Source organism: Panthera pardus, unplaced genomic scaffold, assembly GCF_024362965.1.
Source record: "Panthera pardus isolate Hobbes unplaced genomic scaffold, ASM2436296v1 HiC_scaffold_11, whole genome shotgun sequence".
In the NCBI taxonomy this organism is placed as follows: domain Eukaryota; kingdom Metazoa; phylum Chordata; class Mammalia; order Carnivora; family Felidae; genus Panthera; species Panthera pardus.
Window position 1 is genome coordinate 71,580,589 of NW_026526666.1, and position 17,171 is coordinate 71,597,759.

Sequence of the window (17,171 nt, forward strand, 5' to 3'; positions counted from 1 at the left end):
GCTAAATGTGGCAGAGGCATTTTCACAGAACTTACCTCTTTGCCCTTTGTGGCACCTCCTTCTGTCCATTCCACTGAAACACAGGATTTCTCCAAGTTCACAGTCCTTACATTAGCACTGTGAATTATGCCTACAGTATAAAAAGTCCAGAATTTACCCATCTTTTTCACTTTTAGGATCCCACAGAGATTCTCAACGTGGAGTTGGCCTGAAGGAAGGAACAGCTGCCTTTTTCTTTCCTTTTAACACTAGGAAACAAATACAACCCCTGGCTTTTAACATTCAACTCCTCACCTTTTGAACATCCCACGGTGAGGTAGGCAGGGAACAGGTCTTAAAACTGAGCTGCAGGGAATAAGGATTCATTCCCACTCAAAAGAGGGCCTACAGTGAGTGAAGGTATGTCTGGGCAGGGGAGTCACTCTAGTTCTTGGGTACTGTTCCTCAACTCCCACTGACGCTCTGGCGCCCTCGGGTTGCCCCTACGAGACGGTTATGTCTGACCATTCTCCTAATGACAGGGTATTCCACCTGCCAGAGATTTGGTAGCTGCTTAACCAAAAAAAAGAGGGCAGAACTTCAAGCTCCTGAAAAGCAGGGATCTTTTCTACTGATTAACCCTGAATCCCAGTGCCTGACATACTGCAAGTGCGGAATATTTAGAGGATAGTAAAGGGGCCAGGAAGACGAGGTCCCTACAAGGGCATAGCAATTTCAGCGGAGAAGTCTGGAAGTGAAGTGAATCTAGCAACCCTAATTTTCCTGGGAGGTCCTCTGACAGGGAGGAGCCCCGCCCACTGCCGAGGATGGGAAGGGGACCCACAGCCAGCGCAGAGGCCCCTGCACCTGGGTAGAAGAGACGCAACGCTAGTGCAGAGACCCAGACCGGGTGGAAGCGGGGAAATCCCTAACAGCATCTCGGCCCTGCCGTTTGGGGAGGGGCAGTAATTTCAGCCATCTCACAGACCACAGGTCCCCTTGGCCTCGCGACCCAGCCCCTCACCATTACTGCGTTGGATCTTGATGGTGAGACCGGGAAACAGGCGAGCCTGAAGCGACGAGTCCATGGGCAGTCGCGGGGAAAAGAAACGCGAAATACAAATAACCACAGCTCCGCTAACCCTACGAAGTCTTAACGCCGCGCAAACCGCCGCAGTTTAAATCCCGCGCGCCAGCGTCCCTGAGAACGTCATCACGCTGTCGCCGGCCTCGCTACCGCCAGTCCGCGGCGCCCTCCGCAGCCTTTTGGGATATGTAGTCTACGGTCGGTTTTCCGGCGCTTAAGACCGCCCATCCGTCTGGTCACACCCCTGTGCGCTGGGGCTCCTGGGAGCTTGGCCCGCACTCCGCGCTGCTGGTAACCTGTTTCGGGCGTCTTACTGAGAGCCTGCTGCGCGACTGGCCTCCCCAAAACTGAGAAACTCCAGTATGGTGTTTGAGACCGAGTGCTGTTGGGCCCCTACAGACATGGGTTCCAATCCCGACTTCTTCAGTTACTAGCTCAGTGATCTTGAGCAGGTTAGAAACTGGACTCGGTTTCCTTTGCCCAGTGAGGAGCATGCTTTTTCCCTCACGGAGTTACTGCGAAGTTTAAATGAGGAACTATGTTTCAAGTGCCTGGGAGACACAGATTACCTGGATATTTATTGTCTACCACGTGGTAGGCATGGTACCTGGGTGCTAAAGACAGTAATAGTGAACAAGGCATAATTCTTGCCGTCTTTGACCTGACATTTCTAATATGAACGGGATACAAAGAAGTAACAGATTAGCAGTGGTAGGTGCTCTCAGGGAAACTAAGAGCTGAGATAGAAAATAATGGAGGAACTTTAGATAACTTTAGATAAAGTGCCCAGGGAAGAAATATTTGAAGTGATATTTAAACTGCGTCTAGAGAACAAAAAGGAACAAACTGTCAAAATCGAGGGCAGGAAGGTGGGGAGGCTCCCAGGCTAAGGTCTAAGGATGGTGTGTGCAAAGGCCCTGCGGCAGTAAAGAACTTGATCTTGTTTGAAGAACTGAAAGAAGCTAGTGTGGCTGGAAAGCAAGAGAAGAGGGGCAGTGGGGTGAGAACATGTAGCATATTCTAGCCAATAGTAATAATTTTGGCTTTTATTCGGGTGAGAATTCATTGAATAATTTTAAGCAGAGGAGTGACAAGATCTGAGTTACATTTGATTTGATTGATATTATCAGACTTGCTGATGTATGGAGAATGCTGATGTATGTATGATTTGATGGGGGAAGATGAAGTGAGACTATTTAGTGGGCAAGGATTATGCTGCCCTAGCCTGGGGTAGTGATAATGGAAATGTAACTAAGAGAATGACTTAAAGTTTGGGAGATGGAATGAATGGGTTTTGCCGAAGAGTTGGAGATGGGGGTGAAGGAAAAGGGGTAATCATGCCTGACTTCTGGTTTCTGGCTAGAGCAATTGGGTAGGTAGATGATGAACTATTTCCTGAAATAGGAGAGTCAGGTTGTGAAAGAAACAGGTGTGTTTATGGGGAGTAAGTCAAGGGTTTCATTTTGGTCATGTTGAGTCTGAGATGTCTGCAAGACTTTAGAGTGTAGGTGTCGAGTGAGCAGTGAATATGCAAGCTAAGAGCTCAGGGATAGATCAAGGCCAGAGATAGAGATTGGGTAGCCATTTTATGTGGATGTATTTCTGTATATGTATTTGCTGTCCTGGAACTGAATGAGATCTAAGAGAACATAATTAAATCATGGGACACACCAACATTTTGAGGTAGGGCAGAGGGGGAGCAGCAGCAAAGATGAGATTAGGGTGGTTTGAGGGGTGAGGAAAACCAGGGAGTAGAAGCCTAGGAAAGACTGAAGAAGGAGGAAGTATCAGGAGAGCTGTGGAAAGGGTAGGTAAGAAGAGGGCATAGAACTATCTTTTCAATATCCTTTGAATTTGCTAGCACTTAAGTCATTGGTGACCTTGAACAGTCTTGGTGAAGTAGTGAGGGTGAGAGTCAGACTAGAGAGAGTAGAAGTGGGATATTGCTTAGAGATACATGCATATGTAAAAAAAAAAAAAAAAAAAAAAAAAGATATACTCAGTGATAAATACTAAGATTTAGGAGAGCATTTGCCTCTGGCAGAGCAGGTAATGCAATTGGAGAGGGTACAGCAACAAAATAAAAATTTTATTTTTTTACATGAGTCATGCATATACATGAGTGGTCATTATGTTATTTTCTGTACTTCCTGTGTTAGGAAGCTGATGTAAATTTGGATCCATCCCTACCTTTTTTATTTTTCTACCTGTGGGTCCAGGTAGTTGCAAACTTCCTGGCTGCTTCTCAAGGCCTATGTGGAACCCTTGGGGCACATGGGTTTTTTCAGGAGGGTTTATTTCCAGTTCCTCAACCTTGGGCAGATCCAGTGAATTTTTCCTGGCCTCACATGGGTAATAAAACTCCTCCCCTCCTGTTGTACAAAGGGAAAGTCAAGAAATTAACACAGAGTGGTCCAAAAATAGTAAAACCCACAGGAAACTCAAAGTCCCCAAAGTCAAAAATTTCTTTTGTGCCAAAAAGGAAGAGAGATGTCAGAGCAGCAAGGGCAGCTGACCCTGGAGAGGCCCATGTTCTGAGAATAATGAAACTTCTAGGACCTTAGAAAACAGGGGCGCCTGGGTGGCGCAGTCGGTTAAGCGTCCGACTTCAGCCAGGTCACGATCTCGCGATCCGTGAGTTCCAGCCCCGCGTCAGGCTCTGTGCTGATGGCTCAGAGCCTGGAGCCTGTTTCCGATTCTGTGTCTCCCTCTCTCTCTGCCCCTCCCCTGTTCGTGCTCTGTCTCTCTCTGTCCCAAAAATAAATAAAAAACGTTGAAAAAAGAAAACAAAGATTAGGGACACATATGTCAGGGAATCTAGCATATTACCACAGACACATTACCAAGATAGAAAAAAAAAAAAAAAAAAAGCCCTCCCCTCCTTGAACTAGTAATAAAACAGTCAGAGTCTATAAAATTGGTATGCTTCGGCTCAGGTCACGATCTCGCGGTACGTGAGTTCGAGCCCCGCATCGGGCTCTGTGCTGACTGCTCAGAGCCTGGAGCCCGTTTCAGATTCTGTGTCTCCCTCTCTCTCTGACCCTCCCCCGTTCATGCTCTGTCTCTCTCTGTCTCAAAAATAAATAAAAATGTTAAAAAAAAAAAATTTTTAAAATTGGTATGCTTAATATCAAAAAGAAAGAAAGAATTAACAAATCATTGTGGGGGTGCCGGCTGGTTCAGTTGGTAGAGCACACACCTCTTGGTCTCGGGGTCATGAGTTCCAGCCCCATGTTTGGTGTGAAGATTACTTTAAAAAAAATCTTTAAAAAAATAAATAAATCATTGTGAAAGCATAGAGCAATATATAAAAAGAAACAGACAGAAATAACAGAAAACTTTTTAAAATATGGCCACTGAATTAAAAAAACAACAACAACTCCGGAACTATGTTGCAACTCCCAGTGAAATAAATGATTTAGTGGACCATAGGTCAAAGGTTACTGAGTATGTAGGATGTTTGCAGGATGCCAGAGTATTGCTCCACAGATAATTTGAATTAACAGTTTGCAAAGGCAAAGCATACCTTTGAGTGGAAGATGTGACAGTCACTACTGCACCCAAGTGATCAAACTTAGCATCACTAGTCATGGGGTGACCTGACATTATGTGTCTTCTCATTGGATATAATATGAAGTATATAACATTATCCAGGAGACAATAATGCCAAAAATGTGTAACCTAAATCCAGTCTAGCCCCTAGACTTAACTTCCTGCTTCCAGGAAATGCAGGGGATGAGGGAACAAATTGAACAATACCAGGAGGAATAATGAGGCACATTTAGAATGCAGGATATTTTACAAGGTATTTGACCTGGGGGTCTCTTTAAAAAGTTCCTATGGAGAAAAAAAGTACAAAGACTGTTCTAGATTAAAAGATAATCCAAACAACAGCCAAACGTAAAGCATGAATCTTGACTGCATCATGGTTTAAAAAAAAATTGGGAGGGAGCACCTGGTTAGCTCAATAGGTTATGTGTCTGATTCTTGGTTTTGGCTCAGGTTGTGATCTCATGGTTTCATGAGTTCAAGCCCCATGTTGGGGTCCGTACTGACAAGGTGGAGCCTGCTTGGGATTCTCTGTCTCTGTCTCTGTCTCTCTCTCTCTCTCTGCCCCTCTCCCACTTGTGCTGTCTCCGTCTCTCTCAAAATAAATAAACACACTTAAAAAAAAATTGGGAGTAACTGGGGAAATTTGAATATGGAATAGGTAAGAAAGATTTTAGGGAATTATTTCTAATTTACTTATGCATAATAATGATACCATGATTATGTGCGAGAATGTTCTTATTTGTGGGAGATGCATGCTGAAATACTTAGAGCTAAAGAGTCAGGATGTTTGCAACTTTCACAGGGTTCAGAAAAAATAATGAAGAAAACCAGGATATGTCACCTTAAAATATGCCTGTTTGACATAAGAATTCTTTTGAGTTGAAGCCAGTTATGAAGCAGCATATACAGGAAAAGTTCTCTACCCTCCCCCTTTCTGCCTACAGGCAGAATATAAATTTTCCTTTACTGGAGAGGACTCTAGACTCTTATCCACCCAGTGATGGCATCAGAGGAATCTGCAAACAAACCTTACCCCATTAATCTGCCCCCATATATTTATCTTCCCACAGTTTCCTGTCCTTGGAGCCTAAAGCCATTTTCCTTTGTCCTATTATTTCTCTACAAATGTATCATTCTTTGCTGAAGATACTATATAAGCCGAAGTTCAGGCCACCTCTTTGAGTTATTCATCCCTACAATCTCCCAGGTATTCAGGAGACACACATGTTAATGAACTTCTGTCTGCTTTTCTCTTGTTAATCTTTTGTTACAGAGCCCCAATTGAGAACCTAGAAGGGTAGAGGGAAAAAAATATTTTTCTTCCCCTACAGTAACATACAAACAAGCTAAAGATGAGATACCACAATGTTAAAAGATGTTGAATCAGGTTGGTGGGTATACAAGTGGTTGCTGTACTAGTCCTTCAACTTTATTGTCTGTATGTAATTTTTCATAATAAAGGTGGGGGAAATTATTAAATGGGGCAGATAAGATGCTGAAATAATCTAGACTGATAGTGGTAGCTCCTTCTGCCAAAACTTGAAGATACCTCAGAAGTGAAAGTCTGAGATTTGTTTTGAAATAGTCCAATAACCCAGTAGGCCAGCAGTGAGGGGCGGAGATGTAGAAAATAATAGTGGCCATGAATTGATGATCATGGGTGCTGGGTGATGGAAATGGTGTCCTTGCACTTAACTTGTGTTTGCTCAAAAATTTCTATTTAACAGCAACAAAGAAGAAGAAGAAGATACAGAAGTGAAAAGGGGTTGAGTATTTGAGAAACTAAGGTAAAAACTGAGAAATTCAGGGTGCCTGGGTGGCTCACTTGGTTAAGTGTCCAACTTTGGCTCGGTTCATGATCTCACAATCATGAGTTCCAACCCTGCATTGGGCTCTCTGCTGTCAGCACAGAGCCCACTTTGGATCCTCTGTCCACCCCCCTCGGCTCCCCCCTCAAAAATAAATAAATAAAAACATTAAAAACAATAGCAACAACAACTGAGAAATCATCCATGAGGAGACAGAGGGTGGTTGGGGCCAGTTGTGGAGAGATTGGGACTGGCAGCCAGAGTGGAAGAGGGTCAGGTGCTTTGAGATGAGGGTGCAGCCAAGGGAGAGTTTTCAGTTGTGCTCTCCACTGCCCTTCCCTCTGTGCCCCCACTCTCCAGGGCCCTGAGTGAATCGTTACATGCCTCATTACTGTGCATGAGGCAGGAAGCCAGCAGCCCTATCAAGTACTCCATCCTGGCTAGGGCTAGACCAGTGGACCTGAAATATTACTTCCCCCCTTCTTCTTCATATCCTACAGTCTGGACGTTAGCCTTCCCCTGCCAAGTTCACTGACATACCCATAGTAATAGGAACTCAAAGGGGAACACATTTGCAATAAAAGAAAAACAAACTGAGAAACTAATAATAGATGAGGCCGACTTACTAGACCTGATTGAGTTTAAAATAAGCTTAATAAATATCCTCAAAAGATAAGAGAGGATATTGTTAACCTAAGGCAGGAACAAACAGGAAGAATCAGATGGAAATACTGGTTATGAAAACTTTAGTAGCTGAAATCCATACATGGATTGAAGAGCAGAATGGTTATAGCCAAAATGAAACGATGAGCAACAACATCAGGGTGAGGATTCACCTCAAAGGTATCAGGAAGGGTTAAAGAAAACAAGGAAGACTGAAAACAGATGAGCCAGTTGTTTGTGACACACACACTCTTGGTGGCTAATCCAACAGCTATTCCCAGCTTCCTTATTCATGTCTACATTAGAGACTGGAAAATACCTGCTTTCCTAGATTCCCAGGCATTTGGAACTGGCCATGTGACACGGTCCTGGCCAATGAGATATAAGCAGGAATGTTCTGGGGGCTTCTGGGCAGGAAATGTTGTTTTCTAATAGAAAGGAATGAGATGACATGAAGGATGCTTTGCTTGTAACATCTCATCCCCCTTTTTCTTGCCTTTGACATCGATACTCTGTCTGGAGTTGTGACAGCTGCCTTGTGATCATGAAGTAGTTTGACAGTCATGAGATCGAAAATCCAACACAGGGCAGCCAGGTAGGAAAGAAAGAAGAGCCCAAACCCATGTTCCTGATGGCTGAGCTGTTGAATCAAAGCCAGCCACCACCTACACCAAGACTCCTTGTGTAAATACAAAACAAAACAAAGCCCACTTGTTTGTTTAAGCCATCTTTATTCACGTTCTTTAACCTGCAGCTGAAAACATTCCTAACAAATACTTTGTTCAATAATTTGGGAAAGAGCTGCAAAGTTGAGATTCAAAGAAATAAGAGATGGAGGAAAAAGGCAGAAATCTGTGAAAAAGAGATTTAAAAAAGAAATTTATTCATTCAGAGATAAGTTGTTATATGTAAGCCCTCCCCCAGCCTCCCCTTTTATAAACATTTTTAAAAATGTGTATTTATTTTTCAGAGACAGAGACAGAGCATGAGCAGGGGAAGGGCAGAGACAGAGGGAGACACAGAATCTGAAGCAGGCTCCAGGCTCCAAGCTGTCAGCACAGAGCCCTACACAGAGCTTGAACCCACCAACCTTGAGATGATCTGAGCCGAAGTGGGACTTTTAATCCACTGAGCCACCCAGGCACCCCTCCTCTTGCCCTTTTTAAATACAAGAGAACAAATCCACACTTTACTTGTCAATAAGTTAAAAAAATTTTTTTTAATGTTTATTTTTGAGAGAGAGAGAGAGAGGACAGAGTGTGAGTGGGGGAGGGGCAGAGAGAGAGGGAGACAGAATCCGAAGCAGGCTCCAGGCTCTGAGCTGTCCGCACAGAGCCTGATGCGGGGCTTGAACTCACGAACTGTGAGATCATGACCTGAGCCGAAGTCGGCCGCTTAACCGACTGAGCCACCCAGGTTCCCCCCCCCCGCCAATTTTTTTAAATGTTCATTTATTTTTGAGAGTGAGAGAGAGACAGAGTATGAGATGGGGAGGGGCAGAGAGAGAGGGAGTCATAGAATCTGGAGCAGGCTGCAGGCTCTGTCAGCACAGAGCCCGACGCAGGGCTTGAACTCACGGACCATGAGATCATGACCTGAGCTGAAGACGGACGACCAACTGACTGAGCCACCCAGGCACCCCGCTTCTCAATAAGTTTAAATCCTTAACGAGTAAAGCATCACCTGGATTCTGTGTCCAATGCCATAGCAGGAATATTGCTTTGGAATTTGGCATGAACTATGCCACTGTTTCCACAGGCGCAAATTATCCTTTCCCTAGATTATTCAGATTTTGTTTTGTTTGCCACCAGGAGTCACTGTGTCCTTCTTTGCTTTGTACACATAATCTTGCCCAGATAGAATTTAATTTTGTCTCTAGCATAAATGCTTTTGATTTTCAGAAGAGCTGTGTGCTCACTCAGTTCCAGAGACCCTACTTATAGCCAGCAAAAAATGGCCCTGGCCCACAGCCTTCCAGATATAGTTGTCATTTTAGAAGTCCTGTCCACTGCAACCCTCCACGGTCTCCAACATGGAGGAAAGAAATTAAGGTTTTCCTTTTCAAGCATATCTAAAGCACATATGAAGAAATGTTTTATCTATTAAATTGGAGTATCAAGTGTGGTGTTTTTTTTTTGTCTTCTATACTTTTCTGTGGAGTTAGAAACAATTTAAGACAAACTTAAAAAGAACATTTTTTTTTTACCTTTATTTATTTTTGAGAGATAGAGCATGAGCCGGGGACAGGCAGAGAGAGAGGGAGACATAGAATCAGAAGCAGGCTCCAGGCTCCGAGCTGTCAGCATAGAGCCCAACATGGGGCTCGAACCCATGAATCCGTGAGATCATGAGCTGAGCCAAAGTCGGACTCTTAACTGACTGAGCCGCCTAGGTGCCCCTAAGACAAACTTTTTAAATTATTTATTTATTCACTTATTTAGAGTGTGTACACATGCATGTGTGCACATGAGCCCCCGTGAATGGGGGGAGGGGCAGAGAGAGAGGAGAGAGAGAGAGAGAGAGAGAGAGAGAGAGAGAGAGAGAGAATCCCAAGCAGGCTCCACACTGTCAATGCAGAGCTGGAAGCCGGGCTTGAACTCATGAACCATGAGATAATGTCCTGAACCAAAATCAGGAGTCTGAGGCTTAACCAACTGAGCCATCCAGGCACACCCCCATGATAAATTTTTAAAATAAAAATGAGAAATGAGGAAGTAGAGACAAGGAGAAAACTAAGAACTCTGTTTTACTGTAGAAATTATTTCACCTAGTAAAAACTTGATGTTTGAATCAATTTCAAGATTTGTGAAGCATTATTTAGGTAATTACATGAGTCATTTAAAAAAGTCTAGTGTGAAGGGGTGCCTGGGGCTCAGTCCATTAAGTGTGGGCTCTTGGTTCCTGCTCAGGTCATGATCTCAGGGTTCATGGGTTCAAGCCCCACATCTGGCTCTGCATTGACCCTGTGGAGCCTGCTTGGAATTCTCCCTCTCTGCCTCTCCCACACTTGTGCTCTCTCTCTTTCTAAATAAACAAACTTAAAAAGTCTAGTGTGAAAATTAATTCAAAATTGTACCAGTTGATGTAAACGCATCCATAGTGGAAGTTCTTTAAAGTGAAAATCAATGGAAACTAGTCCCATATGTTCTCTTGTGGCTGCAGGAACTTTTTTAAAAAATTAAAGAAAAAAAAGTTTAAGTAATCTCTACACCCAATGTGGGGCTGGAATATACCACCCCAAGAACAAGAGTTTCATGCTCCTCCAACTGAGCCAGCCAGGCACCTGTTTTTTTACTCTTCCAATGCAATTTTATTACATATATATTTTTACATTATTTTCAGTGCATTGTTTAAAAAATTTTTTAGGGGTGCCTGGGTGGCTAGTAGGTAAAGTGTCTAATTTCGGCTGAGATCATGATCCTGAGTTGGAGCCCCATGTTGCGCTCTGTGCTGACAGCTCAGAGCCCAGAGCCTGGAGCCTGCTTCTGATTCTGTATCTCCTCCACCCCCCCCGCCCCGCCCCTCACTGCTCACGCTCTCTGTCTCTCAAAAATAAATATACATTTAAAAAAATTAAAAAAAAAAATTTCTGAAACAAAACACAAGATAAATTAAAAAAAGATTTTTTTAAGTGTATTTAAGAGAGACAGAGACAGCGTGAGTACAGGAGGGGCAGAGAGAGAGAGAGAGAGAGAGAGAGAGAGAGAGAGAAAGAGAAAGCGAGCCCCAAGCAGGCGCCACACCGGCAGCTCAGAGCCCAGTGCGGCGGGGCTCGAACTCACCAAACTGTGAGATCATGACCCGAACCGAAACTGAGAGTCGGGCACTTTTAACGGACTGAGCCACCCAGGCGCCCCGGAATAAATTTGTTTTGTTGTGGTTCTCACTACATTCCAAAAGGAGAATGCGGTTGGAGGGTGATGTAGGTCTACCTCCCTCTCTCCCTCCTTCTCCCTTTCTTTTTCAGCCGAGAGAAAATGGAACCTACTGGATCTGCGCGGAGGACCCGGGAGAGAGGAGAGACGTCTGTCCGCTAAAGGGTTGGTGGAAGTCCCGCAGTCCTCGTGGGGTTGGAGGAGGGGCCCCAAGCCCTGGTGGAGGATGGGCCTTTGGTAGGAGGAGGGACTGATGCCAGGGGAGAGATGCTCGGTTGGGGGGGGGGGGGGGTGGGGGGTGTGTGGCGGAGAGAAGGCAAGAAGGCAAACGGCTTCTGCCTTCTCAGGGAGTTCTTTTGTGAGGTTGTCTCCTGAGAGAGATTGGGGGAAAGTGTGGGACGGTTCCCATGAGAGAAGAGGGTATAAAGTGGGGGCCTCGGGCTTGGGGAAACCGAGCCAAGAGACCTGGCAAGTAGGAGTGGGGCCTTCATCAGGGGTGTGGCTCAGCTGTCTGATTTTCCCAGCTGCTCCAGGGGAGATGCTGAGAGGTGGAAGGTTGGGGCTGGACCAGATGCCGAAAGGTGGAAGAAGGTGGAGAGCAAGAGCAGAGGAGAAGCGCTGGGGAGCGCTCGGCTCCAGGGACCTTAGTCATTGTGGTGTTTACCTGCATGCCTCCTCCCCCCTGCCGCTGGGGTGACACAGTCAGGGGTCCGGGTCCTTCCTCTCACCTAGGGGGGACCACCATCCTCACCCCTCCCCACATTGTTTAATTCCAGTCTTCTGGACAGACACTCTGTCCCTGTGCCGGTGCCTTCCCGTCAGCGAGGAAATGTGTTCAACACGGTGCTCACCTTCCCGAGGGAGGCTGAGAGCTAGCCTTCGATCTGCTGCCCTTCCAGAAACAACCTCTCTTTAATTTTTCAGGGTCAATCTTCTCAGTAGAGTTGCCTGTACCATCTGCCCCGTCTGCCCGTATCCTCCACCTCCACCTCCACTTCCCCACCCCTCGCCACCTCCCCGCAGTCCTGCTGCCACTGTGCCCCACTCCCTGGAAAGAGCTCTGGCCAGGTCACCAGCAAGTGCCCTGACTGTTGAAGCCCATGGAGTTTGCAGCCCCCATCTCACTCACTGGACAGAACTGACCACTCCCTTCCTGAAACTTCTTTCCTGCCCTTGGTTTCTGTGCTGTCTCACTCCTGGTTTTCAGCCAACCTTCCTAATTGCGCCAGCTGCTCCGCTCCTCTAGGCCACTGTTCTCCAGGGTCCTCTCCCGGTTGTTTTCTTCTCCTCACCAGAGGCTCATCCCTTGGGTACTCTGGGCCATCATTTATTTATCTCCGCTTTACTGCTCAACGTCCTAAATTGGCTCTTAACTTTTTTTAAAATTTAATTTTTTAGTTTACTTATTTTGAGTGAGAGAGGGAGAGAGAGAGAATCCCAAGTAGCCTCTGTACTGTCAGTGTAGAACCCGATACAGGGCTCAAACCCATAAACCTGGAGATCATGACCTGAGCTGAAATCAAGAGTTGGACCCTTAACCAACTGACCCACCCAGGCACCCTATCTCTCAACTTCTTGCTCACTATAATCTCCAAACTTTAGAGAGCTGCTGTCCCATGTTTCTCAATTTAGCCTGCATCAAAATCATCCTTAGATTGTTAAGCTCAGACGTCTGGGTCCCACCCCTAGTTTCTGACTTGGTAGGTCTGGGGTGGGGGCCTGATCTTTTGTGGTTCTAATAGGGACACAGGTGTTTCTAGAGTTCCATAACAAAGCACCACAGACTGGGTATCTTAACAGAAATTATTGTCTCAGTTCTGGAAGCCTCATCTTAACTAATTATGCCTGGGATGACCCTATTTCCAGATAAAGTCACATTCTGAGATACTGGGGGTTAAGACTTCAACAAATGAATTTGGGGAGGCACAATTCAACTAATAAACACCAATAACACCAGGTGATGCTGATGCTCCTTCAAACACTCATCTGATCCTATTCTCTTTTAAAGAGTTTAAATTGCTCCCATTGCCCTCAAAGGTAAGTCCAAGCTCTTAGCTTGGCATTGAAGACCCATCAAAATCTGGCCCTGGCTACTTAGCCACTTGCCCTTTCCAGGCTCTTAGAGCTTATGGTACTGCCTAGAATGCCCTCACCACCCTACTTTGATGAATCCTTTTATGCTCCACCCATGTGTCACTGAACATTCTGTTATCAGTACTCACCACACATACTTGTCTCCTAAGGCCCAGAACAGGGATTGACACAATGTTTAATACATTTTTGTTCAATGAATGTATTGAAGACACTCCTTTTCAAGACTTAAAAAAATTCTGGGGCACCTGGGTGGCTCAGTCGGTTGAGCGTTTGACTTCAGCTCAGGTCACGATCTCACGGTTCGTGAGTTGGAGCCCCGCATCAGGCTCTGGGCTGATGGCTCAGAGCCTGGAGCCTGCTTCCGATTCTGTGTCTCCCTCTCTCTCTGCCCCTCCCCCATTCATGCTCTGTCTCTCTCTGTCTCAAAAATAAATAAACATTACAAAAATTTAAAAAAAAGACTTAAAAAAATTCAATTTTAATTTTTAAAAAATTAAAAAAAATATTTTTGACAGAAAAAGAGAGAGACAGAGAGAGACAGAGCATGAGTGGGGGAGGGTCAGAGAGAGAGGGAGACATAGAATCTGAAACAGGCTCCAGGCTCTGAGCTGTCAGCACAGAGCCGGATGTGGGGCTCGAACTCACACACCGCGAGATCATGACCTGAGCCAAAGTCGGACGCTCAACCGACTCAACCACCCAGGCGCCCCTCAATTTTAATTTTAATTCAAGAGAAATTCTACCTTGGCGTGCCAATTCTAAAACAAAATGAAAAAAAAAAAAAAAAAAGAGAGAGAGAGAATGAGAGAGAGAGAGACTTTCTGGCTAAACCTGGCGCCTATTTTCTTGACAATCTGGCTTCCCCCTGGTGGTGGCTGTAGGCTTAGCAGGTAAAAGAACTAAAAGAATTTCCAGAAACTGGAGATTGGTGACTAAGCTCATTTACATACCCACAATGCACTGCACCCGGAGTATCTCTTATTTTAAAACGGCTAGATTTTTTTCTTTCAACTTTTTTTTCCCTCCTAAAAATGAGACCGCCTTCACAGGATTGACTGAGATAGAGTTAGAAGCCACTAGATCTTTTGGAAAAATAACTACCATTGCTGTTCTAGGAGTTACAGTTACCCGAGAACTGTGTGAACACTACGTGGGGCATACTCTGGTTTCTCTTCAGATCGTATAAATCTTTCGCCTTTTACTAAAGATTTCCGTGGAGAGGAACAATTCTGAGTGTTTACCCAATTTTTTGAGGCCTTGCGCTTGCAGGGCTTACTAATACGTGTAAAAAAATAGAGTTGGCGAGAGATTATATTTTTGCCGAGTACCTTATACGGAGAAGTCACTTTCTTCGGGAGTTTGGTTTTGTGGTCTTACCCTTTTTTCCGTTTTGTGCTTCAAGTTTTTGAAAGACTTTTTTTTGTGTTTAGTACTTATTGATGTTCTTTTATGTCAGTTTTAATTCAGGGAGTGAAGTTCAAGTTTTTCTGCCATTGGTCATTTTTGTTACCAAGCTGAACTATCCGCCGTATGTTAACATAAAACTTGGACTGTTTTGTATTAGCTTCAGTTGAAGTAAGTTCCTCATCAAATTTCCTATCTGGACTTCAGGAGAAGCCAAGTCTTAAACGCAGCGTGGGACCATCTGAGTTAGTCACTCTTGCACCTGTGCAGTAACCCAGTTTCACGTGGTTCTGTGAAATCTCCACTTTTTCCTGCAGGGTTTCTCCCCCGTACGCATTTTAAGGAAATTGCCATTTTCCCCTGCCCGACTAGCCGACCAATTTCTTCGCTTGGGTAAACTGAAGAACGAGTTGGGTGTGTGGATCTACCTACACTGTTCAAAGGGTTAATCTAGGCATAAGGAAGGTCATTCCCATGGTGGGTTGTGTTATTACTCTGCCTGCTAGGTTCTCTTTAGAAAAATGTTCATGTCTCAGGCGTGGCTTGGATGGTGCAGCTGGTTCTCACGGAGTTGTGTGGCGTTTACGTTGTAGAGGCAATGCTGACCGCCAATGGAGGAAGGAGAGGATGAAAGCCTTAACCCGGTAGGACTGGGAAGGAAGGGGCCGTCTTGGGTGGGGTGGTGCCAAGGGCAGCCTAACCCTCTAGCAATGGCAGTGCTGAGAACCTCAAGTACATTAGCAGAGATGGCTGATAGACTTCATCCCTAAGGCTTTGAATTTGCAATGTTTACAGGTTGGAGACCACCAAGCTTTACCTTGAACTGCTTTCTGTGCCTAGGGTCTGGCACAGAGCAGTCGTCCAATAGATGTTTGCTATCTATAGAATAAAACCTTTAAAGTTCAAGCTTGGGCGTAACTGTTCACAAACATTTTTCTTTTTTTTTTTTTTTTTTAATTTTTTTTAACGTTCATTTATTTTTGAGACAGAGACAGAGCATGAACGGGGGAGGGTCACAGAGAGAGGGAGACACAGAATCTGAAACAGGCTCCAGGCTCTGAGCTGTCGGCACAGAGCCCCACGCGGGGCCGGAACCCACGGACCGTGAGATCATGACCTGAGCCGAAGTCGGACGCCTAACCGACCGAGCCACCCAGGCGCCCCTTCACAAACATTTTTCAAGGCAACACTTTTGTACCTCAGGCAAGGCTCGTCTCTCTGGGGCTCTCACTCTAAGTGTTGCACTTACATAAATTTGGTTTCAAGAAACATTTTAAAAATTAAAGTATAATTAGTTCAAGCTTTTTGTGTGACATTTATACTTTTTTTTTTCCCCGATGAGTTAATTTAGCCTCTTCAGAAGTGGGTCATTTGAAATTGTAAGGAAATTCTCAGTTTTGTAAGTGATTTCAAATTTTTATGTAGATCAAGACAGCAAGTAAGTGTTAAAATTTGTACTTAAAAAATTTATACTATAGGGGCGCCTGGGTGGCTCAGTCGGTTAAACGACTGACTTCTCAAGTCACTATCTCACGCTTGTTGAGTTGGAGCCCTGCATGGGGCTGTCTGCTGTGATCACCGAGCGCACTGAGCACTGAGCACTGTGTGCTGTGATCACTCTATCCCTGCCCCTCCCCCGCTGGGTTCCATGCTCTCTCAAAATCAAACATTAAAAAATTTATACTACAATGACAATCAAATGCAACATACAACATTAACTGAATGCTAAACAAAAAACAACAAACAAAAACAAAAAAAGGAAGAAAACAGAAGGTACATTTTGGGGACAATTGTGGAAATTTTAGTATGTATTCTATTTTAGATTATTATTGAATTAATAACTGTACAGGTTTTCTTGTTGCTGCTGTACCGAGTAACTACAAACTGTGACTTAACACAAATGTTTTCTCTTATACTTCTGGAGGTCAGCAGTCCAAAATCAGGGTGTTGGCAGGGCTGCTTTTTCTAGAGGCTGTTAGGGGAGAATGTTTCCTTGCCTCTTTCAGGTTCTAGAAGTTGCTTGTATTGCTTGGCTTGTGACCCCTTCACTACATCACTCCAACTCTCTTGCTTCTGTCCTGTCATCTCCTAGTTCTAACTCTGGATCCTCCTGCCTCCTTCTTATAAGGACTCTTGTGATTACCTCAGGCCCACCTGGCTAATCCAGAATAACCTCCCAACATATTCACAGGAATTAGGATGTGGACATATTTGGGGGCCATTACTAAGACCACCAAAATAATAATTATGTAGGAGAATGTCCTTATTCGTAGTAGAAACATCATGTGAAGTATTTAATGGTGAAATGTCATGATACCTGAAACTTTATTGTTTTCTGAAACTTTATTTTTTGGGGGGCACCTGGCTGGCTCAGTTGGTTGGGGATCCTGACTTGATTTGGGCTCAGGCCATGATCTCACAGTTCTGAGTTCCAGCCCCTCATCAGGCTCTGTGGTGACAGCCTTGGGATTCTCTGTCTCCCTCTCTGCCCCTCCCCTGTTAGCTCTCTCTCTCTCTCTTTCTCTCTCAAAATAAATAAACATTAAAAAAAAGAAACTTTATTATTATTTTTTAAAGAAATCTCTACCTCCAACGTGGGACTTGAACTTATGACCCTGAGATCAAGAGTTGCATGCTCTACCAACTGAGCCAATCAGGTGCCCCAATAACTGAAACTTTCAAATGGGTCAGTAAACACAGAAAGAGAAA

General features: G+C 44.7%; 1 protein-coding gene and 1 non-coding gene across 3 annotated transcripts in view; one reads left to right on the forward strand and one right to left on the reverse strand.

Moving 5' to 3' along the window:
* The window catches only part of KIF2C (kinesin family member 2C), an 18,768-nt gene extending 17,594 nt beyond the window's left edge, over positions 1-1,174 (reverse strand). For both annotated transcript variants that reach the window (XM_019429032.2, XM_019429031.2), the window contains exons 1-2: positions 1,004-1,174; positions 36-130 (exon numbers count right to left, since the gene is read on the reverse strand). In XM_019429032.2, the coding sequence (XP_019284577.1) occupies positions 36-130; positions 1,004-1,067 (159 nt within the window). In that variant the 5' untranslated portion in view covers positions 1,068-1,174. The remainder of the gene's footprint in view (positions 1-35; positions 131-1,003) is intronic.
* A 13,041-nt stretch (positions 1,175-14,215) lies between these two features.
* Positions 14,216-14,331, forward strand: LOC128776060 (U5 spliceosomal RNA). Its single transcript, XR_008421013.1, has one exon. It is a non-coding gene; the product is annotated as a U5 spliceosomal RNA (small nuclear RNA).
* The last annotated feature ends 2,840 nt before the right edge of the window (positions 14,332-17,171 follow it).